The 26429-nt window shown below is 35.5% G+C and overlaps 1 protein-coding gene across 5 annotated transcripts; it reads left to right on the top strand.

Annotated features, from left to right (window-relative positions):
* The first annotated feature begins 231 nt into the window (after positions 1 to 231).
* Positions 232 to 25570, top strand: LOC107659921 (sorting nexin-19-like). 5 transcript variants are annotated; one of them, XM_016449024.1, is made up of 12 exons: positions 232 to 342; positions 1033 to 2638; positions 3521 to 3659; positions 3742 to 3842; positions 3971 to 4054; positions 4175 to 4296; positions 4399 to 4492; positions 4673 to 4856; positions 5486 to 5615; positions 21464 to 21648; positions 22785 to 22872; positions 24600 to 25570. In XM_016449024.1, exons 2-12 carry the CDS (start codon positions 1052 to 1054, stop codon positions 24721 to 24723), a joined length of 2838 nt encoding a protein of 945 aa, XP_016304510.1. In that variant the 5' UTR covers positions 232 to 342; positions 1033 to 1051; the 3' UTR covers positions 24724 to 25570. The 5 variants fall into 5 exon arrangements, with proteins under 5 accessions (XP_016304510.1, XP_016304509.1, XP_016304513.1 ...); XM_016449023.1 differs by having other exon boundaries at positions 3971 to 4090; XM_016449027.1 differs by lacking the exons at positions 22785 to 22872; positions 24600 to 25570 and having other exon boundaries at positions 3971 to 4090; positions 5512 to 5615; positions 21464 to 21540.
* The last annotated feature ends 859 nt before the right edge of the window (positions 25571 to 26429 follow it).

The raw sequence follows: 26429 nt of genomic DNA, 5'->3' as shown, positions 1-26429 counted from the left end.
TTTTCAAAACAAAAAAACATCAACTATATACATCACCCTCATGTCTTGTGGAACACAAAAGGAGCCAGAATGACCGTCTCCTTTTCATCCTGATTGTGTGGAAACAATACAGTGAAAGTAAACGTTGTCTGAAGCTGTCATGCTGTGCTGTGCAGTAGGGCGCTGCAGGGATCTGTATGACCTCTAGAGGGCGACAAAACGCTGGATGCTGTTCATCATCTGAGGCGGAGATGGCGAGGAAGAAGATGTCAAAACACTGCAAGGCCGTTTGAGTCGGCATTTAAACATCAATTGGTTATGCTTCAAATTTGCACCTTACATTTGATTACATGTGCTGTTAAGGTAAGTTAATTTTAATTCATTAATCTTTCACGGTGTTATATATTTTTAACCATTTTTAACCATTACGAAACGCCAGCTTGATACCCATCAAAACATACAGCAGCGTCATTATATACAAATGAAGTCATGATAACCAACCAGATTAGTAAAACTAGGCTTTTCTGTTAAGCTTGATCTTTTGTGTGTTTTAGTAATGTATATTTACAGTATTCAAGTAAATTTGATATCAAATCGATATCTGCACACATAAGAAACCCCTTAGAAACAATCGCCATGTTAACCATAGTTTCCTCTAAAGGCGTAGTTCATTGTTACTTCTGTAAAACCATGTTAATTCAACATTTATGTAATTGTTTAATTTCTCATTTTAATGACAGTGGTGGCTACTGTCAAGTTACCGCAAATTGTATTGCAGTATAGAAACAATGATCAAACACTAGTCCATCTATTTCAGAGACAGTTCACCCAAAAATGAACAATCCGTTATCCCCACTGATATATATATATATATATATATATAATAGATCAGTGGTCATCCCTCATGTTTTACCAAAACCAAATTACTTGCTTTCTTCTGTGGAAAATCCTGGTTGGTCTCACAGGACCAATCCTGTGTTTTTGTCCATACAATTGAAGTCAATGTGAACCACAGTTATTTGGTTGGTCTGTCTCTCCATTTTCCCTTCACAGGAGCATATAAACCTATACAATGTCTCCACCTGAGCATCTCAACGTGAGCCCCTGGGGCTTGTCTGAGTTTTTGGTCCAGAGGAGGCTGCTTGGTTTTGGTGCGCTGCTGGCCTGGATAATCTTGTTCCACCTGCTGGTCAACGTTTGGCTCCTCTGTGTCTTCACAAGCCTCTTAGTGGTCTTAGGTGGTTGGTTTGGTTCCCAGGCTGTCCTGGACTCAGACAGTGTTGTTCATCTGGAGCGCTTTGCTAGGCTGGACAAGATCCCGCATAGTGCTGAGAGCGAGCAACAACTGGAAGATGAGATCCAGAAGACAGTTGCCAAGATCATACGTGACTTTGTCACCTCGTGGTACAGCACCATTTCGAGAGAAAAAGAGTTTGAGGATGAGGTGCACAATGCCATGATCTCCATTGCGATGGAGCTGAAGGGTCGAGCGGCAAGAGTTGACAGGAAAGCTTTATCCCAGAGGGTTTTAGACCTATCTGGATGCCACCTTCAGTGTTATTTGAGTGCCAAGGAAGCCATTAAACATCAAGTGGTGGACAAAGATGGAGATCTCTGGGAGGTGTACAGCAAACTCTGCCCTCCTCATCCCGCTCTTCAGAGCTCTGCTGTCGAGGTGAATTACGTACGGGCCATTGTAGATCTGCTTCTCCATGTTCTTGTACCTCCTCCACATTTAGAAACCAGAACAGGTCGATTTGTGGTGGGCGAACTTATAACGTGCAATGTTCTGCTGCCTTTAATTGCAAAACTGTCCGACCCAGACTGGCTAAACATGTTGATTGTAAGCATCTTCAGTAAATCCAGTGAACCAGCCCCAGAGCCAGAACCAGTAGAAGTTCAGGCTCCACCACAAGTTGTATCTGATCAAGAAAACACACTGCAAGAACTTGAAATTCCTTGCGTTCTGACCCTAAAAGCCACCCCAGAGACCCCCACAGCAATGGAGGCCCCAACGCCAGAACTTGCAGTTTACGATGTCATTGACTCCGGTGATCTTTATTCTCCACACAACCTGGAGGAAGATGAACCACGGTCGACCAAACCATTTCCGTTGGGTTTTAGCCCCAGGGATTATCTGAGGCTCGGTAAGTCCAATCCTTTCTATCAAGAAACCGACTCTGATTTGGATTCTCCTCTAACAGACTTCAAGCGGGACTCCCTAGAATCGCTGGTTCTGATTGGTTCAGAGGAGACCCTTTCAGAAAGACTTGCCGAATGCACCACTCCAGTTGACGCTGTGTTAGACCTCGAGGATGAACTTCCAACTTACACCAATACGACAGAGAAGGAGCTATCAGTACATTCCACCTGTGTGCCCGAGGAAGAGTCATCAAGCTTTTGCACTCTCCAGCCGTTGGAGAAGAGTAACTCGAGTGCAGACCAGCCAGGCCTGGTGAACCCCAGTGAGCTGGCTTTGACTGCACCCATCCAGGCTTCTTCACCAGCTGGGATGGCATCCCTGGCAACTTTCAGCTTCGAGCCCCTTAGCAGTCCAGAGGGTCCAGTCATTATCCAGAACCTCCGCATCACTGGCACCATCACTGCCAAGGAGCACCGAGGCACTGGCTCACATCCCTACACTCTCTACACTGTAAAGGTGAATTGGTCCTCACTTTTCTCTGTTAAATCATGTTAGTTATCAAGTTAGCCTAGTTAAAGAGTGGTTTAAGTTTATGATGTTTGATATTTAATAGTTCACACTCATTTCTCCTAATTTTACATTTAGTACTTTCTGTACTGGAAGCTTCTGACACCAAGACGAATTCCTTGTGTGTGTAAACACACTTGCCAATATAGCTCAGATTCCCTTTGCCGTCATGTAAAGCAGACTTAAAGTCTTCTTTAAAACATGACTAATTTCATTGTTAAATGTAATCTTTGACCAATTTTAAAATTAATATTATTTTTGATATCAATATACCAATATGTTAATATATTCAGAATTTCCATTTATCATTCTGTATATTATAATGTTTTGCTGCTTAAATTCATGTGAAACATTTAAAACAATTGATTTTAATTTGAAGGATTCATTTTTTAAATTAATTTACACAATACTGTATTGGATTTTAATATTGTACACTAATTGCATATCAACTATAACAATTTTTAATAATTATAGCTTTTAATAATATTATTGATATTGATATAAAACTATTGATATTAGTTTTAATTTCAGTGTTTTAATTTTATTTGGTTAGACAAAATTGTATAGAATTTTAATATTTAACAGTTTTCAGTTTTTTTTTCAGACATAAAAATAATTATTATATATGACAGAATTTTTATTTTAGTCTCTACAGTAATTAATCATATTTCTGTCTTAATTTAACAATTAGCACATCATGCTATTTATGGAAATTTCCAGTTCATTCTTATAGGATGTTCTGTAAAGCTTTAGTTAGTAATAGTAATCAAGGGGGCGGAGCAAAAAGTCATTATAATATGGTTACTTAATAATTATGTGTTTGTCTTGCAGTATGAGACAGCCATGGACTCTGAGAATCCTGAAGCTTTGCAGCCCATGGCCTATCACACTGTCAACCGACGCTACAGTGAATTCCTCAACCTTCAGACCCGCTTGGAAGAGAAACCAGAATTACGCAAGATTCTTAAAAGTGAGCAGAGCACATTAGTCCTGTCAGTTTCAAAGCTTTCCAAAGCACTGTTTTATTGGTTGTCTTGTTCTGTTACCTGTAGATGTGAAAGGACCAAAGAAAATATTTCCTGAGCTTCCATTTGGAAACATGGACAGTGACAAAGTTGAGGCCAGGAAAGGTCTTTTGGAAACATTCCTTAGAGTACGTTCTTTGAATTCCTTTTTTTATATATATATATGTAAATTACATAAACCTGACTATATGTTATATTAGTATTCCATTCCACAGAACTTCTTTTAAATGTTTATTCATGTTTTCTTTTATTACAGCAACTTTGTGCCATTCCTGAAACGGCCAACAGTGAGGAAATGCAAGAATTTCTCGCTCTAAACACTGATGCAAGAATTGCCTTTGTTAAGAAACCCTTCATTGTTTCACGCATAGACAGGGTACTTTTCAAAATGCACATTGTTTGTTTTGACTGAAACACTTCACATAAAAAGTCTTTCATGACATAATATGTGACTTGGCAGATTGTGGTGAACGCTATAGTGGACACCCTGAAGACGGCCTTCCCTCGCTCAGAACCACAAAGTCCTACTGATGAAATTGACGCAGATCCTGATGGGAAACTGTCCACTGACAAGAAATCCAAGTATGGCAAGAAAGCTGCTTATTTAAAGTATTTTCTGAATGTTTATAGCTGTAAATCATTTCCTGTATGACTAACACACGTTTCTCTCTGTTTCATTTCTAGGTCTAGAATGAGGTTCTCTACTAAAGTTGCCCCTGCTCTCAGTGTGTCTGACATGAAACCCAAAGTGCTTTACTGCTTTGATGAAAGCAGCTCTGTAAGTAGCAGTCATCAGTAACTGAGCCTTTTCCAATGCACCATTAGAAGGAAGTGAATGAGAAATGGAAAATTGCTTTTGTTCATTTCCACTTTTATCTGCAATTTCCACTTAGTCTGCAATAGTCACTGCTGATCAGCAACACAGGGAATATGCATTGATTTGTTGTTGTTTTTGAAGGTTTTCAATGGCTTCTCGTTGAATGAGCTGGAGAGCTTCATCTCAGAGAAGGAGCGTTTAGAGGGTAAAGCAGGGTTTGATGCTGATGCAGAGAGAAGCGGAGGCCCAGGACCTAAATGGGATATGAAAACATGCACATGTGCCAGAGCACAGCTACAGAATGCACCTGACTTCAGTGACTCTGGTAATGACTCTTGTATGAGAGAAATCATTATAGTTATTATAGTAATACATGAGTTCAACATATTAATCCAATCACCGCTGTTCTTTTGATAATAACTCGAGAGAAGGGTTGCTCAGACAAGGATTTTAAATATAGTGTATAAATCATATGAACCACTTATATGAGGCTTTTGAAGCTCCGGTTACCATTTTAGCATGGAAAAGCATGACTGTATAGAACTGTATATTTTTCAATAAAGAACCTTTATTTTTTAGGAGTGTTGGGTCAGTAGGATTAATCTGTAATATTAATCTGTAAATTAACTCTAGAGGGCAGCATTGCACTTTCATAATGTTGCATAGTATCCATTTGCATTGACAAAAACCAGCTCATAGTTCTGTGCAGGAACAAATAAACAAAGTAATTTCATGCTCCATATCATAAAAACATGTCAGTGATTGGATCTGTGTGTGTTCATATTTTGCATTTTAGTTGTACTTGTGGACATGGAACATGATGTGCTCTTATTCAGTCATTCTGGAAGTCGTTTTACAAACACATATTCAAAGATTCTGACCAATGTCTCTTATAGTCTTTTCCAGCCGTGACTGATGTCTTTATATTGTGTGTACCTGTGTGTTTGTACACAGCTAGTGAGACACCTCTATCTGACCAGGTCCTGAATATCCTGTGTGTGCTCATGAAGGATCAGTGGAGCTGGCTTTGCACAGAGAACATCCAGAGGACCATCAGAATGCTGTTTGGGACCCTCATTGAAAGGTGTGTCCACCCCACTGATATGACCAGTTCCCGGTGTAATTAATCTTTGGTAGCTTCTTGAATTCATTTCAGATTCACACACCCAGTTTTGCAGTATTTGGATTTGATCTCAAAGCTGAACCAACTGTTGAACATTTCTGCAATGCATTTTGAATTACACTGTTGATGTTTTTTTTTTTAACTATAGAGAATTGATCAAGCATATTTTAGCAGTATTAGCACACACAAAGTTCATCCCTTTTGCGTTGTCCAACACATCTCTCATCTCCGATGTGGAAAGAAGTGTTTTCAACTTAGTAAATGCTTTAAATCTAGACCTTATCTATAAATTTAAAATGCATAATTGCATGAAGTGAAAAGTAGGACATTTGTTAAAGTTTCATTTGTGCAGATCAGCTAGTGCAGATTTATTGGCTGAAATCTTGTCTACTTTATAGATTTTGACTACTAAAACATTTGTATCATGACTGGAACAGGATTTGCTGCTTTAGGCCATGATAATAGGCTTGAGGGAAGCCTTTCACTAGATCTTTCACTAGATCTTTCACTCCATAGACCAGAAACACAGGCTTATTCAAAGAAGTTTTGCATTTCTCTGCATTCAAAGTTGGAGGAAGCTTGACCTCTTGAGGTGTGCAGTGTTGCAGGAAAGTAGAATTGATTGTACATCTTTACATTTTTGATTTATTAATATTTGTTACATGTTGATTTATGTTTTTAATAAAGTTGTTGTAGAATGCATTTATTGCATTGTCCAAAATTTTTTGAATTTGCTAGACTAGTAAGACTAGTAAGACTTCAGTCTTCAGTAATGTTCGGAAATGATTGCGCATTATACACTAACGTTCAAAATTTTGGGGTCAGTAAGATTAATATTTTTTTATTCAACAAGGATGCAATGATTTAATCAAAAGTTACAATATTTTATATTTCACAATATAATTTTTTTGCTGTATTTTTAACAAATCAATGCAGCATTGTTAAAGGGGTCATATGATGCTTTTTTAAAGATCATTATTTTGTGTATTTGGTGTAACAGAATATGTTGACATGCTTTAATGTTCAAAAAACACATTATTTTTCAAATACTGTACATTATTGTAGGTCCTCTATGCCCCGCCTCTCTCAAATGCTTCGTTTTCTACAAAGTTCTACATGACCCCTTTAAGACTTTTTTTTTTTTTTTCAAAAATATTGAGAAATCCTATCAACCTTAAACTTTTGAATAGTAGTGTATAAATTATCCACCGAGGCTCAACAGGGCCTAAAGAAAGACACGGCTGACAGATGGATTGACTCGATGAGGTGTCACTGAAGGCATCACTCATTCTCTCCCCAAACTGCTGTACAATTGTGTGATCATTCTTATTTTTAACTATGAATATAAATACTTTATTAAACAAGTTCTGCAGTGGGGACCGATGACAACTTGATGTAGGAAGTGAGAACTGTGTGTTTTAAAGCTGTCAACAGGTGGCTTTCCCCCATCCTTTATGCTCCACTTCTCTTGGAGTTAATAACAGTCATGGGATGTCCCGCTGAGCCACCTTCAGTTTCAGTTTGTTGTTGAAGCTTTCTGCTCTGCTTTAATTAAAGTACTTGGTGTTTTTGCTACTCTGTTTAGCGATGACCGCATGTCTGTGGAGTGCAGATTTATCCCGTTGCACAGTAATGCCTTTCTAATGCAGAGAGGTTACCGAAACCTTGTGCTATAAAGGAGAGGGTTTTTTCTTGGTTTCTTTGAAACCATCCCATCCGTCCTTGAGGATTGAAGCTGAAAGGTCAGGCCTCACATTAAATAGCACACGCAAGCCCTCAGCGCCATACGCATCTGTTTTGCAGATCCTTGTGTTGTGATGTCTAGCCATTTCAAATGACTCGTTTGTGAGGCGGTGTATTAAACACCTGTTAGCTGACCGGCTTCCTGCCATGTTTAGCTGATGGATAACAGCCATCCGACGGGAAAGCTGGAGTGAGGCCTATGCTTTTCCTAAACAGTTGGACAGACCCAGTGTCTCAAAGGTGTGTCATTTGTGGGTTCAAGCAGATCAGTACAATGGCTATTTGTTCTGTTTGAAATAAATGTTCACAAGGGCGCTTTCCCCCCATCCACTATTGTGCAGGCTGTAGAACACATTTTAATCTTCATTCTGCTCTAAACCAGAGGTTTTCAACCTTTTTCAGGAAATTGGACACTGTGGTGGATCACAGGGGTGCATGTCTAGTTCAGTTGCGAAGTTTGGTGGAAGTTTGTGTGGTTCCTTTTCCCAAACCATTTCAGCGCCATCCCCAATTCTAGAGATTTAACTGGTCATGTCCTTAACAGTGATTGGCCAATTTCACACTTCCGGGTTTTTGGCTTCCGGATTGACCCACGCTGGGTAAACTTATTTCTGGAAACAGCAATGGCTGAGCCTAACAAGAACCAGTTTATGAATGAAATATCATCAAAATGTTTGAACTGTCTTGGTGATGGTTAGACTAGTTAGCTCTAATTTTTAGATACATTTAAGAACTTATTCTAAATGACGGCGCTTAACTTGATTATATCATTCTCCGTGTCTGTGCATTATCACATTCCATGTGGAACCTTTAGCGCTTTTTGCCATGTGCTGGGGAAGTCATTGGCTAGCAGCTCCCTTCTCACACAGACCTGATCTGCTGATACATATTTGAGATGCTAGACCGTTTGAACCCTGAACATGTGTTTCTGGACATATCTATCATAAATGGAAGCACTTCTGTATCTTTGAATCTCATTCACTCACATAATATGCTCCTGTCGCTATCATCTTAAAATCTATAAATATGCACAGTATTATAAAACCCATTAGTAGTAGTGTTGGTTTTGCACATTTTATAGTTGCTCTGCTTACTTAGTCTACTTAGTTACAAAGATTGTGAATAATGTATATTGTATACAATGTGGTCTTGGAAATAAATTATTTCTTAGTTTCATCATTTTAATGGGTCAGGATTAGTTATACAATATGCTTGAATGGGGGATATAATGTTGTGAGATTAATACATGCTATAGGCTGATTATTTCAAGCATACTAAACTCACGAGAATATTATGTAATCCCGACAGAATAGAACGGTGAAACCAAGACATCATATATAGATTTAAATAAGAAAAAGTCTAGAACTGGATCATTATTGCAGTGATTAACATGTTTCTGGCATGTTGTATTTTTGACAACAATTGCTTTTATTTCTCAAACAACCATGTTGGAAGATGTACCCTGTATTATTATTTTTTTTTTTTTACCATAATCAAAGCTAATTGTTATTTATTAATTGGCTGGCCACTGTAACCCAAAGGAAATTCAACTTCTCATTATTTCTACTGTTTGCATTGTGCTGATATTATAGCTGTTGCCATTTTCAGTTTTGTGGAGAGGTTCTTTGGATGAAACAAAGCTCCCTCTTGTTATAATCAATTAAGTGCAGTGGAGGTTTAGTCATTTTCAATTCATATGCCAAGGATTTAAAAAAAATTTTTTGGTTTAGATATTGACCTTTAAAGTTAGATTATTTAAAATCCAAATATTTTTTAAATAATTGTTTAAGAAACAACATCTCTGTTGTAAGATCTGCAGTTTAAATCTACAGTTGCTTAGAAAATCACTACTGATTCACTTGAACACTATCACAGTTTGGCATCTGAAAAGGTTTGGTCCTTCAAGAATGTGTAGTTACTAACAAACTAGAGACACATAAGTGTGTTGACCTTTAGTATGTAATCACAGTCACTTTGTAGAGCTTATGAAGACATATTTACGTAAAGATTTTGTTTTGTGTTTGGTAACGCTACTGCCAATTTGTGTGGTAAAAACTGTGCACATCTGCCTTGTGTTTACAAGCCTTGCTTGTTACACACATTACTTTCAAAAACAGGAAAATTCTTGGGCAATTCCCCATTATTGTTTTTCCTGGAAGAATGTACACAAAAACATGTTTTTATTCTGTTCATTTATATACAAATTCATGGCACATGTGGGTGTAGCCATTATAGAAGAGCAATTAGAATTTTAGTAATGCTGGTTTACATAATATTGGTTTTTGGTAATGACCTGCAGAAATTATGGCACAATTAAGCAGAATTAAACATTCATATTTTTTTTGTCACCAGGACTCAGGGTAAAATAAGGAATGTTTGGTTTTATCAGAATTTGATACATTTATTTATGGTTTTGGTATGTTTTGAACACCAAGTTATTTTAAGAAAAATTATTTAGCATTTAATAATTCATAACTTTTAACAATTTGGGTTTATTTTGTGACTTATATATATATATATATAGATAGATAGATAGATAGATAGATAGATAGATAGAAAATAAATAAAACACAGAAATCAGTGTTTTGAACCTTATTGAGGCATGTCCCACATTTTGATAACAGGGTTCAAAAATTTCAAACCTCGTATAAAATAAATCCAAATAGCTCATACAATATTTAGTTTGATTTCATGAGGCAGACAACCATTATTTTTTTGTAGGTTAAGCACCTCCTTATGACCTGCCCCATCACACTTGCCTAGAAGTTTCTAGTAATCCTTAAGACCTTGATTAGATGGTTCAGGTGTGTTTAATTGGTATTAAAGCTACAGTCTGCAGGATAGTGGCCCTCCATTAGCAGAATTGGACGCTTGATAAAAGTGTCTCACTACTATATTTGTTTCGTTTCAGTAATACAGAAATGGCCTTAAAGATAAGTACTGTACTTCCGAAAAAGCAGTTCCACAAAATATTCACATACAGCACCCAGTCTTTCACTGAGCACATTTACATGCACACTAGTAAGATGATAACTCACAAATATTAGCTTATTGGAATAACCAGTTTTCCCCGTTTGTACATGCACATCAGTAACCTGACAACGCAAGTTAACGCGTCAAAACATAGCTAATCATTTGCATATCTACTCCGAGTATTCCATATGTTGTCAGTTGTGATGTTAAATAAAGCTTGCATGTCAGCAAGAAACTTACAGCTCATATATTATACTCTCATGCAGTTACAGATGCAGCGTTTTGACTGAACCACTTTTACTTCTGCTGCATAGAGAGGAGAACACATTTTTATCATTTTCTGGGTCATGAAAGAGTCTGTGTCTGTGATATATTTGCTGCTTTCATTACTGCAAAATGCTCACTCTGTCTGGAAGTGCTTAAATCTGCACTAACAAGGCGTTCCTGTCACATATATTTTATTTGTTTACCTGCATGTCAGGTGACCATTTACCAACGTCAGAGAACCGTGAACATGCAAATGTGATACTTAATTGTTTTAACTTAATTATTTGTAACTATTTTTTATTATTTTTGAAGTAAATATATTGGGTGATAAATATAAGAGGTTCAGATGACAAAAAAAAAGTTTGCGAATCCCTGCAAATAAGAAATATGTAAACAAGAAATAATGTGAATTTGTGTATTTTCATGTGTTTTTAAAAACAAAAGCCTTCCAAAGACATGGTAATATGGTTAAATAACCTACTGAGTGATTAAAAAAAAAGTGTTAAAACGTGTTATTGATGCAATGTTGAAATGCTGAGAAAACGCTTCTTAAAATTGAAATTATTTTTGTAAATCTGACTAGTGACTAGTCTTTGTGTAAATGTCCACAAAACTGGAAGACGTTTTGAATGTATAAGCGGTAGGCTGTTTTAGAAAGGAACATTTAAAAGATGAAAAAAAACTAATTAGGGAGAATCAGTAAATTATGAATAATTTATTGCTATTGTGTGGATAATATGTAATCATGTAATCAATAAAAAAAGTAACTGTAGTCTGATTCTAATCTAATTACAAGTTTACATTTTTGGAATCTGATTACGTAATCCAGATTACATGTAACCAGTTACTACCCAGCTCTGGTGCCAGATGAGACTTGTGCAGAAATCAGAACAAATGAGCGCAACAGCACACACAGAAAGTTATAGATGCATACTGCGGTAGAAAAAAAAAAAATATATATGATTTAGGTAAGCAGCATTACACGACCAAGATATTTCCCCGAATATCAACACGATTGCAATGCTACACTGATTTTATACAATAGTAGTTCAATAAACAAGAAGTTAAAATTAAGTGACTTACATTTTAGACACAATATTGACTGTTTTTGCTCAATTTTGCAAATAAAAATAGTTCCAATCAAAGCCACAGCAGAACTGTTGTGTGTCTCCGAGCAACACTGGTGTTTTACTGAATGAATCCTCGATTTTTAATGAATCGAGTGAGTCAATGATTCAGTAACCCATTCATAAAGACAGTCACTTGCATCGTTTCTGAATGAATCAGCCTTTTGAACGAATCGGTTGAATGAATGACTAAATGACTCACTCATTAAAACAGTAATTTGCCGCCAAATATAATAGCATTTTTCCCAACATATATTTGTATGTTCAAAAAATTATTTAAAACATTAATCTTATAAAATTATTTATGCATTTGCAATTTTGTGGTGTAAATTGGTATTTACACGACAATTAATTGAAACAATGTAAGAATTTGATGTGAAAGATGACATTTAATAATGTTAGCGGGAAAAAAATGACCATTTATAAACATAATGGGAAATGACATCAGTTTTGTTATATACAGCAACTCATTTTTAATTAATTATTTCTACCTCTTTCCAGTCACAGAGCACTTTATTTTGAGAGTTGTTTAAGTGCGAGAACACTTAGTGTAACTTAGTCCAGATTAGGGGAATTGTAATGTTTAATAATTTCTTTTATTATTTAAATATTTTTTTTGTGTTTAACAAAGTAGATTTTTGTTTGTGTATGCTGTCTTAAAAAGAAAATCAGAATCTGAAAAAATCGGTATGGCTAGGTCACTTATAAAAAAAATCGGAATCAGCCAAGAAAATTGCAATCGGTGCATCTCTAGTTGAAATGGCAGTGTGTGATCGTGTTGAAGCAAGCGAGACAGAAGAGCCAGCTGTTGCTCATGCCTCGATGCAAACAGACACATCGGACATCATCTATGGGAAAGAATTAGTTTACGTATCCGACGTCTGTATGTTCTTCTAGCACCGGACCGGATGTCTTTGTTAGCCTAATTATCCAGAGGGAAACACCATTTCCAAATGGAAATGTACACATTCTGCTACACGATCCTCAGGCATGCCTTCTTACAAAGTGACCCAGAATGAAAACAAAAGGACCTAGATTAAATATTGTTGCTTTTATTAGCAATAAATCAATCATCACTTTAGGACAGTCAGACTTCTTCTTATACGGCCACGAGACATAAGTTAGTTATGGTTATATCACTCTGGTGCCTGATGAGAATTATTTTTAAACGTATGCCTCTGCCTTTGATAACACTGGTGGAATATTAACGATGATCGAGAATTTTAGCCACCATATTGATCCCTAACTTTAGCCCACTGCTCGGAAATGACTGCAAAACCTGCACCGGTTTTGACTTAAAGTAACTCCTGAGACAAACACGCAACCCGGCTGTTCTTATATAACATGTGTGCGACTGATTCTTGCTCCAGCACTAACACACCTGCCTGTAATTTTCGAGCAGACTTAAAGACCTTGATTATCCGGCTCAGGTGTGTTTAATTAGAGTTGGATCTGAACCCTGCGTGAAGGTAGATCTTCACAAGCAGAATCGTGCACAGTATGCTCTACGTTAGTGATAGTGTGTAAAACCACTTGATGGCAGTGTCTACTGTCAAATGCTGTTTGAAGATGGCAAGAAGTTGTAGAAATATGTTTCATCTTTTGATTGGCTGTTCTCAAATGAACATTAATGTCTCATATGGAGTCTTGATCCACGGCATGTTGTGATGAACGTTTTACAGGACATGTTCATGAGCAGATCAGTTGCTAATATTGATAATACATTATACTTATGCTTCTATCGTGAAAGGAATAGCTAGTTCACACAAAAATTAATATACTATCATCATTTACACTACCCCTCAAAGGTATTTTTGAACTTTAAAGTATCGGTTTCCGTAAAAATATTAAGCTGTAACTGTTTTCAACAATGATAATAATGAGAAATGTTTCTTGAGCAGCAAATCAGCAGATTAGAATGATTTCTGAAGGATGATGTGACACTGAAGACTGAGTAATGATGCTGAAAATTCAGCATTGAAAGTATCGGTTTCCATAAAAATATTAAGCTGTAACTGTTTTCAACAATGATAATAATGAGAAATGTTTCTTGAGCAGCAAATCAGCAGATTAGAATGATTTCTCAAGAATCTTGTGACACTGAAGACTGAGTAATGATGCTGAAAATTCAGCATTGACATCACAGGAGTATATTACATTTATTTGAAATTGTAATAATATTTCACTGTACTATTGTTTTCACTGGATTCTTGATCAAATAAATGCAGCTTTAGTGAGCATTCTTTCAAAAACATTAAAAAATCTTACTAATTTGAAACTTTTAATGTACTACCCTTTATGTTAGCTTAAACCTGCATGACTGACTTCTGCATTTCTCATTGTGTTGTTTTGGACATTCATTATATGGACAAAACCATTCTTTAGGATATTTTTGTTCTGCAGAAGAAAGTAAGTAATACAAATTTAGAACAACACGTGCCATTTCATTTTTTACATGAACCGTCCCTTTAAATCTTTCATTTATATTGTGCCCTTAAATAAATAGTTCACTCAAAAATGTAAATCATTGACTCACCCTTATGTCATTTTAAACTGATTTAACTGCCCTTCTTCTATTGTATAGACTACTTTTATGGGACTTTTTAGTGTTGTTGTTTTTGTTTTTTTGGAGCGTAACAGACGTGGTTCATATGAGCTGTATGAACTACGTACATATTACATATAGATAGATAGATAGATAGATAGATAGATAGAGCGTGTGAAGATTCTCCATTTGTGTTCCAAGGAAAAAGATGCATCCTTTTCTTGTTTTGCCTATGTGTTAAAAATGCTATGATAGATTGTTCTGCTGTGCCTGCCAATATTTCCTTCATAAACAGGAAGTTAGTTTGGGAAGATTTGAGGTAAGAAAGGCCTGCCAACCATGGTTTTACTGCACTGCAAAACATTTGTCTTCCTCTCTTCCATCATTCTGAAGACTTTGGCTGGTAGTACTGCACAGTACCAGACCATAGACTACCCACATTGCTGCAGCGAATCCAACAGAACCGTGCCAAGACTGTACATGCACAAAAACACAGTCTGCCAATCCGTCTTGTTTTTTTTTTGACAACAGCCACTCAAGCTTCCAAAAAATCCCTTGATGTGATTTATTTCCAACAACACACTACAGAATGACCCTTTATAGATATAAACTTTGCACAAATTCAATTACGGCCATGGTTTCAAATTCATATAAGTTTTAGTTATTTATTACAAAGGTGGTCGCTTTTTCATAACATGTGATGTGTTATTTCAGTCTGAATACTCTAAATTAATCTATAGGCATAGTGAGAATGTGTTTGAAAGGTCTTCCATAACAACACTGTTACGAAGAAAACAGTGTTAGTATTGTACACTTTGTGTTCATGCATCCACAAAACCTGACATTCAGAAATATCTGATTGGAGATAAGCAAGTTTAGTCAGTCCTGAAAGAAACTGAACATCTTCCCTGCATTCTTAGTATTGTACTCTTTGTGTTCATGCAACCACATAACCGGACATTCAGAAATATCTGATTGGAGATAAGCAAGTTTAATCAGTGCCGAAAGAAACTGAACATCTTCCCTGCATTTTTACAGGATTGTTATCCGGTCCAAGATGTGCAAGATGCTATCCGTGCCAAGAAACTATTTTTTAGCTTAGGATGTGGCCTCCGAAGGTGAAAGTATGCGATTGTTTTGCAATAGTTGTGCATGGAGATGGATTAATCTGAGATAAATCAGTTAATTTGGAATTGGGAAAGGCAATTTGTTTTGGTCCAACATTCCCCTGGGTTTTGAAACAGACTGCTAGCTTGTAATGGCTTGTTTAAAAAAAGCTGGCACACAACCCAGAGCGTTTGATTATTTCTCAGTGCAGATTGATGCAGTTCAGCTCTTGGCTACCCATAAAGGTCATTATGTTCCATTTGGTAAGAAAGCAGGAGCTGAATTGGTCTTTTTGTTGCCTCTATTTGGACAAGAATCTCTGAATAATTAGTCTGCACAGACACCTGTTACACAAACACCTGCACGAGAATCGATTTCTGTCTCTGTGTGCAATTTCAGTGTACTAGACTGTTTATATTTCATTTTAGTTAGTTCATGTTTTTACCTAAAATGATCCAAGATTTTTATCTATCTATCACCTTCTAAATGTATTTTAGTAGTTCGTTGACAGTTTTATATGTTATTAGGGATGCACAATATTATGTTATCGGAATCAGCTGATAAAGGCTTAAAATGTAAACATCAGCATCGGCCGATTTGAAAAAATTGATGTCGATATGCCTTGCCGATAAGAGGAATAGCTCACATGTGCTTAGGGTGTGCTAGCGATAAGATCACGTCAGCAGTGTGGTCATTCTTGAAGTGAACTTTTGCCTGAATGATGATTAGATTCACTGTTTTGGATTGCCGCATTTCATTTGAGAATGTACATATATGATGTGTCCGGTGTGCGACTAGTGCAGCATGTGTCACTAGTGCAGCAGCCTCCCCCGGGTCCAAATGCCCATCCTGTAAGGTGGTTTATTTATTTAGGGGGAGCTGTAGGCCTACTTGTAATAAAATTAAAAGTAAAATACACAAATAACATTAAGATACTTGTGTTTCTGATGCTTGCATGAATAAAATTCACAAACATGACACTTGTAAATTAAATAATTTAATATGTTAGGCCTACAGATTTATAAATTAATATGTATTATATTTTTTTCAAATTGAATATGAAAACTTAAATACAAGGAGCTCTAAAATGTTTTTTTTTTTTTTTTTAGAATTTTTACAGCTCTTTTGCTTTAGACCATCTATTAATGTTTATCAGGACATATTAGAATGTTTATGATAATGAGGATTATTATAATGTATTATTGTGATTATTGAGACGGACAAAAAAAAAAAAAAAAAAAAAAAGAAAGCAGAGATTGATTTTATTACAGTTATTTTCAAAGCTTTCAATGTATTCTAATTAAAGAACTTTAATAATGTTTATTAGTTCTAACAAGTAAGTTTTTGCTCAAAACTAACCAAAATTAAAAATAATTTGTTTATAATTTCTGCACAGGAGAGAGGTGTTTTTTCAAAACAAAAGGAAATATATATCGGTATCGCTATTGGCCAAAAAGAGTTGAATAATATCGGCATATAGGATATCAACAAAAATCTAATATCATGCAGACCTAATTATAGTTAGTTATTTGATAGTTACTTAGTTTAAAGTTAAAGAAATTAAAATATATCAACTAACTATTTAGTAACTAAGCAACAATGAAGTTATTAATTGGTAGTTTAGTTAATAATTACATAATTGATAGAAGGTAACTAACTACCTTGTTTAAACTAAGCTGTGAAACAGTCAATAAGCTACTAACCAAAATATTTTAATAAGGTGATCTAAAATAAAAAGTATTCACCCCTTTTATATGACACTCCGAATCTCTTACTGGCGTAACAAAGTAGTTTTAGAATTTTAAAAAGAATAGTTTTAGAAGGATTTCTAAGTCATTGATTGATTATTTCTTGGAGTACAGTTGAATCAATGATTAAGAAATTTACACAGTTACTGTGTAAAAAGGACTTTTTGGAGGCCAACAAGATATCAATGACAACTCTGAAGAGTTATTGGCTTCAGCGGCCAAGATTATAGAAACTGCTTACAACTACTGCCTCACTAGTCACAGCTTAATGAATGAGTGACAGAGTGGCAAAGAGAAAGCCACTGTTAAAAAAATGTCATATGACATCTCGGCTACAGTTGCAAGTAGGCATGTGGGAGACTCTGAAGCCAGCTGGATGAAGGTTCTGTGGTCTTTTTGGCCATCAGACTACATGGCATGTCTGGTGTAAGCCAAACATCGTCAGAAACACACCATCCCAACTGTGAAGCGTGGTGGCGGTGGTGGCATCATGTTGTTCGGATGCTTCTTTTCAGCAAGTCCTAGATGGATTGAGAGAGTAAAATAAACAGGGGAATCATGGAGGAAAACGTGCTGGAGTCTGCTGGAGATTTGTGATTTGGGAGATTTGTTTTCCATCATGATAGTGCCCTCAAACATAAAGCCAAAGCTAAAGGAATGCCTTCAAAACAATGTTAATGTTTTTTTGGAGTGGCCAAATCTTAATCCAGTTGAAAATTTGTAGCTGTCCACTCATAATCTTCATGTAACCTGATATCTATCGTTCTATATATTGTTCTATCGTACAACCTGAGGTCATTGTACTTTTCTGCACCGATCTTAGATAACAGACAGTCATTTTATCGGATCATAATTAAAGCTCCATGTAATTCAGTTCCTACTGAGATTAGTCTTCCAGCACATCAGTTTTTCCATGTTTATGTGAGATGCAGATCAGGCAAGGCTCTGAATGGAATATATTTATCATGTTTACATTTTTGGAGTGTCAGAAGACATCAAGGCTCACATTAAAATCTGAAAAGGGTAGTTTAAACTTAATTGGCTCCAGTGAGCTCCAGGCACCCTTGTTTTCCACTCCTGTTGGCTTGAGAAACGTCTTCCCCCTCTAATGCTATCCGTCTCAGTCAAAGGCCGTGCCAGACCACATGAACTACCCTTTATAATGGCAGAAATGCCATTAATGGAATAAAATGCTCCACTTGTTGTTTTGGAACAGCTAGTTTTTGTTCCATCACCTTACATCAGAGCTTCTCGAGAATTACGTACATCCTCAGTCAGCCTTTTCAAAAGCTCTGTTAGAACTGCAGGCTGACTTAGTACTCTTGTTTGGGCAGCAAGCTAGAATTTTGAATGACACATTTATACAAATGCACTTTTAATGTCATTCAAGGAAATAAAAACCTGTAAAAAAAACTATTAAACTGACGTAAAATGTACTAAACCTACTGTAGGCTCTAAAAATAAAAAATTGTCATGGAACAGAATAGCAATCCTATTTGAAAACAGTGCGTTTTGATGTTTTTGTACTGTTGTAGACCTTTGTTGTCCATTTAAGTCCATAGAAAATCTCTGCAGTAGTAGACAGGCAATACAAATGAGACTCTGTCATGTTGCTACTGGGTCATTGAAATTTGACCATAATTGTTGTTTAATGGCCACTGGGAAACCCATCATTCTGATTGAGAGTCTAAAGGGAGCTATGCTAGACACATAGCCATGAAGTGGAGCAGACTTTGGCTTCCATATGCTTTCACACACACTGTATTCCCTCTGTCAAAAAACATAAGACATATGCATTTTGGACTGAAACCCCCACTGGGGACAGCTGTATGTCCAGATTCTCAGTATTTAGAAAATGAAATATTGTTAAACTGATTAAAAATTTTTTGGCACTGAGTAAGCATGACCATAAGAGGTTCTCTGCATCTCAGGCTGTGTCACCATGTAGCATTAGTGGCACTTCAAAGAGTCAGGACCAAAATAAACCAGCTATGTAATCGAAGAGCAGGACAGATTTAAATCAGTGACACATGAAATTCCTGGGTCCACTTCACATAGTATTCATGAGAGAAGAAAAGCCTTGTTTTCCCAGCTGCGTATATGATTAGAGCTCTAATGGGGTTGTATATTTATAGAATTATGGATTTGCGTGACTTTTCGTCACTTGTTTCACCCATAACTTTTCTTGACCACGGTCAATTATTATTTAATTTTTTTTATGTGAATAATATTTCTCTGCTACATTAAATCATCTGCATAAAAGACAACATTTTTTTTTCTTTGAAAATAATTATAAACAACAATTTAAAAACAGTTCACACAGACCATGTTTTTACATTTCACTCCACTACTTTTTCATACGTTTTTCTATGCAAACATGCACGGGTGTGATTGACCATTGTGCTTGTGTCTTTTGCATCTTGTTGTGCATGACAGTGTTTCAAAAACGGGCTCAAGTTAAAAGTAGTTTAACTTGGAAAAAAAACAACATCTCTAGACCTTGTGGGTCATTAATTTTATTATTTAAAACATTAACTGAAATATATACTTAATGTGTATTATATTTTGTTATATAAAAAACTTATTAAATGTAAAAGTTAAACTTATTTTAATTTAGCTAGTTACCAAGGCAACATTACTCGTTTTCATTAGTGCCCCTATTTCGAATATTGCCTTTCATGCAGTGTGTAATGGAACTGTAATGTAAACAGTCTGCAAAGCTGTAAAGCAGAAAGTGCATGATAAACAAAGTTATTGTCTCCCAAAAGAAAGAATCAACTCTGAACAGCCTAAACGAGTCGTCAGTAAGTAAACTGGGTACTGAAGTACACACGGAAGTGGGATTCGAACTGATGCCTCAGTACCCAGTTTATTTGAACCTGCTAGCTCCACTGAATCACAACCTGTAAGTATGATAAATAATAGATGATTATATTTTCTATCAAGCATTCAAAATATGGAACTATGGCAACAGGCGTACGTTTCCGACATGCACTGTACGCGGTAGACCAATCACAACAGACTGGGCCATCAGACCAATCAGAGCAGAGTAGGCTCACGGAAAGGAGGGATTTAGAGAGAGACTGAATCTTAGAACTGCTATATATATATATATATGTGTATATATATGTGTGTATATTTTGAAAAAACAAAAAAAAACAGTGTTTTTTGACCTTACATGCATGTAAACCACCTATTGTAGGAGACTCCCCCCAAAAAAGACAAAAAACACAACAGAATGACTAAATCTTGATTAAATCTAATTCAAAATATTAACAAATACTATAATAGTGTATCAATGACACTAAAATTACACTGGATTGATCATGTAATTATTTTTAATAATCAATTGGCAATCCTAGTAAAATACACATTATTATTTTCCATTCTATTTTTCTAACCTAATAGCCTCTCTCATAAAAATGGTAATGTTTTATAATACTTTTCCCACATATTTTGTTCAGTTCCATTTGTTAAGATGACTGTCTGCCAAAATGATTATTATTAAGATTAAACGGTCTCATCCACAGTAATGTTATGCAATCCCTCAGTTATCTGTAATTTCTTCGGCGTAAGGTAGCCAAAAGTAATTTTGCAGAGTTGATACTGTTAAATGAAATGCTGTTTTTTTTGGCAATCCTAGTAAAATACACCTGATCCTTTTCCATCCTATTGGTTTTCTGTTTTTTCCTAATATATCCTAATAGCCTCTCTCATAAAAATGGTAATGTTTTATAATACTTTTTCCACATCTTTTGTTCAGTTCCATTTGTTAAGATGACTGTCTGTCAAAATTGTAGTGATTATTATTAAGATTAAACAGTCTCATCCACAGTAATGTTATGCAATCCCTCAGTTAAATCATAATTTCTTCAGGGTAAGGTGGCCAAAAGTAATTTTGCAGAGTTGATTCTGTGAAATGAGATGCTGTTTTTTTTTAGGATAAACTATATCCATATGCGGCCCATAAGAGATATTAACAGGAATAGACAAAGTACATTACAGTGGCACATGTGAACTGCGACTTGCTGAAGGACATCCGTGAAAGATGAAGTCCAAACACATGATGTTCTCTTTGACTTTTCCTTTCCATTTGGTTGACTTTTCGATTATATTTTAATCACACATGGTTTGTAGCATGTTTTGTGCTGTTTGCATGCAGCACACCGTCACAGTCCAATTCACCAGCAATCCTGAATTTTATCCTGAAGCTTCTGTCAAAAAACACATGGTCACAAGACAGTGTTCTGAATGCTTCTGATAGCATCATGTTAAATAGTTGTTGTGATTGGCCTGCAGGTGGCTGGAGGTGGGTGTGGTTAACCTGACCTGTACGCAGTATTGGGTGATTTATCTGCGGGTGCTGCAGGAGGCCATCTGGCCTGGAGGAAGTCTGCCGGCTCAACCCAGACCCCACCGCAGCCAGCAGCAGAAACAGGAGAGCAGAGAGCAGGCTCTGCAGTGCCTTATGAAACTACTGCCAGGTGAGACGCCACATAATATGTACTTATACACTATTGTTCAAAAGTTTGGAGATTTTTTTTTTTTTTGAATGCTTTTATTCAGCAAGGACACATTCAATTTATTCAAAGTGACAGCAAAGACATTTGTAATTTTACAAAAAAATGTATTTCAAATAAACGTTTTCAACTTTCTATTCATCGAAGAATCCTGAAAATATTAAGCAGCACAACTAGTTAACTAAAACTAAACTAAAAGCATAAAAAATGCTCACCATAAAAAAATGCTTAAAATAAAATATAAAAAACTTTATTTCAGCTAATTGCAAAGGCAACATTTCTCATTTTGATTGTTTAACTTGATGTACTAAAATGACTAAAACTAATACTGAAATAAATAAGCAAGCAAACAAACAAACAAAAAAAACTATATAGATGTGTAAAACTACTAAACATGACAAAAACGCACAAAAAAAAAACTAAAATTAAAATGAAAATAGAAATTATAAAAATTAAAAACGGATTTAAAATATTAATAACTATAATAGTATCTAAATGATACTAATGTAAAAGAACACTGATCTGTACCTACTACTAGTACAAATACAGAGATTTCCACTAACAATTAAAGGATAGATCATTTGTAAATGGCATAATCTGACAATTTTTTCACCTCTTTAAGTGACTGATAGATCAGTAATTGATTCAGAGTAAAAAAGCAACTGAATGCATTAATGTGTTAAATATGAAGAAAATTTAAAAAATAAAAGTATTTTAATCGACTGAACTTGAACTTCTCGGTGAACATTTTCAATTCAAATTCTTTTTAGCATTTGGTTTTGGATGGAATGAGTCAAATTAGAGCTTGGAAAAACAAGCTTGCAAATTTTGCAATCAAGCTTGCTTTGGAAAATAGAAATAGAAAATAGCCATTCAGACAAACTGAAAATAGTGATTCAGACAAACAGCTGTTTAGTAACACAACACCATTGCTCAGGAGATGAATCAATGAATCAAAACATAAACAAGAGAAGTTCAGGGGAAACCACCTCTCAACAGAAAATGACTGTTCTTCATCAGTAGTTTGGTTTGGTCCAGCAAATCTCTGTGTGCCTTGACCGAGTTTGCTGAGTTTATTGTGGTGTTCTGTGTTTTTACAGATCTGATCTCTGATATGCTGGGCTCTGAGAAGTACAAGATATCTTGGCAGATGGTTGTGGATTCTTTTCAGGACCCCACAATAAACAGGTGTGTTTGAGTACTAAACAGACGGAGATAAAAATCAGCACCACAGTCACTTATGAAATATGTCACACTCCAACATACATATTTATGAGGTTAATAACGTTGACTGGAAATTCCATGTAGTTTTAAAAATGCCGCAAAAATAGTAGCATTTCGAGTGTTTTTAACAGTATGTGGCTGTAAAAGTGCATAAATACTTCATGAGGCAAGCAGACATGGCCTAGAGAATATGTGGCTTTAATGGCTAAAATGGTCAGGTTGTAAATTACTTGCATCATCTGGTTATGGCACAGTAAGTAAGCGATGCCGATAAAAGAATGCAAAAAGTGTGCTTTCAATAGATCCATTGCTGTGCGCTGTTATCAGGGCGCCTCGTGACATCTTTGTAGACTGTTACCACAGTGGGATGCATGACTTATTCTCACCGGCTTGAATTTCAAGAGAGCTGCTCTTTGATTTACTAGAACATGCTGTAGTCTGCTGTAAATGTCCAGATGAAGCAGATGCTGTTACAATCAGTTATACATTGACTCAATATCCTTTGCTTTATGAGCTGTGTCCTTAGCAGACTGTATACAGAGGGGGGAAGGCAACAAGGCATGTTCAAATCCAGAGTCTGCGTAACATCCTGTCCACTAAGAAACCTTAATCTGGCTGGTTTTTGAAGGCAGCACAGATGATCATGCACCGCTTTGGGACTTTTGATGGAAAGCATAAAATGGCATCTGAATGAGTGCTTGAAAGGAGTTAATTTGAAATGTCCATCTTTTCAGTTTAATGAACTTAAGACTCCATTTCTACCGTGAAATAAACGTTTTCGTTACTCGGTTACTTACCTTTAAAGCTCATTTACATTTTTACTGACTGGATAGTGGCTTATTTTGAAAGATTAAAAATGTTTATTTTTATTTTTATTTTGAATAAAATCTTATTATTAATAAGAATAAGAAAAGGAATAAATAATTTGATTACTTTAATAATTTTACTTTAATAATTTTGATTTGATTAATTGATACTACTATTACTCCTTATAATAATACTAATAGTTGTAGTAGTCATTTTATTCATTTATAAATAATTTTAAAATATATTTATTTATGATTAATTCATTATTAATATATTTATTTATTTATGTATTATTAATTTAGAAATAAATACACTAATTAATAAAAATGATATGTATTTTTTATTCATTTATTATTAATTCATGAAGAAATACATGTATTCATAAATGTATTCATTTATTAGCCTATTTGTTTATTAACTGTATGTATTATTGATTTATTAACTAAATTTCATTATTTATTAAATAATTACATTTCATTCATTTAATTATTATTAATTTATAAATACACTTTACATGTATTTATTATTAATTAATAGATGTATTTTTATTTTATTTTACTATAGGAATCAATATGCTGCAGGGTGCTTTTGTACTGTTCATTCATTTAATTTACAACAGAATGCATAATTTTTTATGTTTCTTAGAAAGTCAAATTCAATTTGAGTTCACATTTAGTGTGATGATTTGCATAAATTTTTATTGTCATAAAGAAGAATGAGCTTGATATTACACCGCAAGCAATTATAAATTTGCTTCAAAACTGAATTTTTGAAATCGCAAAGTAATGTATGAAAGTAATCTTCCCATGGGTCTTGATAATACAGTATGTGTGTTCAGGATGTAGCTGTGCTTGTGACCTCATGTGACTGTTTATATCTTGCAGGCATCTTGTGTACTGCATCTGGGATCTGCTCATCGAGTTTCTCGTCCCTGAGGCATCTGATGGGGACTTTCAGAAAACACTTCTGCACAGCCTGTCTAAAAACGCTGAGAAGCTGCCACCATAGGTGTGCTGGGGCAGACTGGACACATAAACACACTTGCCTACATACATGCGTATCTCATACAAACATGTGATCGGTTCAAATATTAGGTGGAAATACAGGCAGGAACATGTGATCAAGAAAGTGTGGATTTGGATTCATGACAGCCTGTGTCTGGCACCAATTTGGTCTCTCTGTTTCTGGGACTCATTGCGCACATCCGAGCAGGCATTGATTAATGACCACCTGTTTTGTGTTTTATCAAACCACAAGTCCAATCTCTAAAGCCCGACATACCGGATCTGAATTAGTCGCAAGTTCTCCAACTTTTATCCACCTTGTTCCCACTTCAGCTTTGGGCAAAGCTCTTACAGATGGACTGTGCAGATCATTTCTGCACCATCCTCTTGCGTGTTTCCGGCCTTTCAGTCTTGATATAGCTTGAGTTTACACACATTCCCTTCTTGTGCACATATGCACTTGATAATTTTGCTTCACACCTTCTTCAGAGATGCTTTAGAGGCTGTATCAGCCTTATCTCTAAGATAAAGCCTATTTTTCCAGAAGTTTCCTCTTTAAGTATGAAATTCATCACATCTGCGTCTGGTGTCACGGTAATGCTGTAAGTGCTTTGTGTGCTCTCAGCCAACTTGTGAAGCCTTTAAATGTAATGTCTCTATTCACAACCTCTACTTAAGTGGTTAGATGCTGACAAAAAGCCTCTACGGAAAAAGAAAAGGTCATGTTGATTCAGCAAAAATGGCCAGTTTTCAGCATTTGTCTTATTTACTCTGTAATTGAAGTATGCATATAAGTTATCTTAGCGAGATAGTTCACCCAAAAAGGAAATTTCTGTCATTCTTTACTTATACTCATGTCATTCCAATCCTGTATTACTTCTTTTTTTTTTTTTTTGTGGAATATAAAATATTTGAGATATGTTTTTTTTCTTATAATGGAAGTCAATAGGCACCAAAACTGTTACCAACACTATAAAATGTATTTTGTGTTTTGCAGGAAAAAAAAGTCATACAGGTTTAGATACAATTTTTGGGTGAACTACTCCTTTAAATTTGTTTATTTCTTTAGATGTACATTACAAAGCAGCTGAGTTCTAACAACAAATAATAGAGAATTACATGGTTCTGGTTTGTGGTTTACATATTTTCTTAGAATTCTAGCACAATGAAATTATGTCTTAATTGCCTTGATGTGTATAAATAATTTAATTCAGTAAAAAAAAAAACTATCAAATTGTTGCACATGTAACTCTTAAAACATCTGAAAAAAAAACAGCCTTGTCATTCCTTAATATAATGTGTAATTAGTTTCCAAATCTTAAAAGTATTACTGTCAAATTTTGTTTTATTAGCATTAATATGCCATCTAGTCACCATTCCGCTTGCACAAACTACCTAGTAGTTGCATGCAGATTTAGATTCATGTTTTGCACTGTGAACCCTGTTGCCCAGTATGCATTACAGTGGCTTAATGGCTTTGTTACACTGTACTTGTTCTTAAAGCGCTGAATGTTGCACTATTTGTAATTTTGTAAGTGATCTGGTCATTTATGTTGTAGGCTTTATGTTGTTCTGATGTATACTGAAGTAACATTATAAAGCAGTTGATACTGTCATTGAATTCAGTGGAGATGCATTTTACAGAGAAATTGACACTTATTTTTGAATTGCTTTCAGTTTCGGTTAGCATGTTACACTTATTTGTATTAA

Source organism: Sinocyclocheilus anshuiensis, unplaced genomic scaffold (genome assembly GCF_001515605.1).
Source record: "Sinocyclocheilus anshuiensis isolate Anshui unplaced genomic scaffold, SAMN03320099.WGS_v1.1 scaffold1241, whole genome shotgun sequence".
Lineage (NCBI taxonomy): Eukaryota > Metazoa > Chordata > Actinopteri > Cypriniformes > Cyprinidae > Sinocyclocheilus > Sinocyclocheilus anshuiensis.
This window is presented reverse-complemented; position numbering and strand designations above follow the sequence as displayed.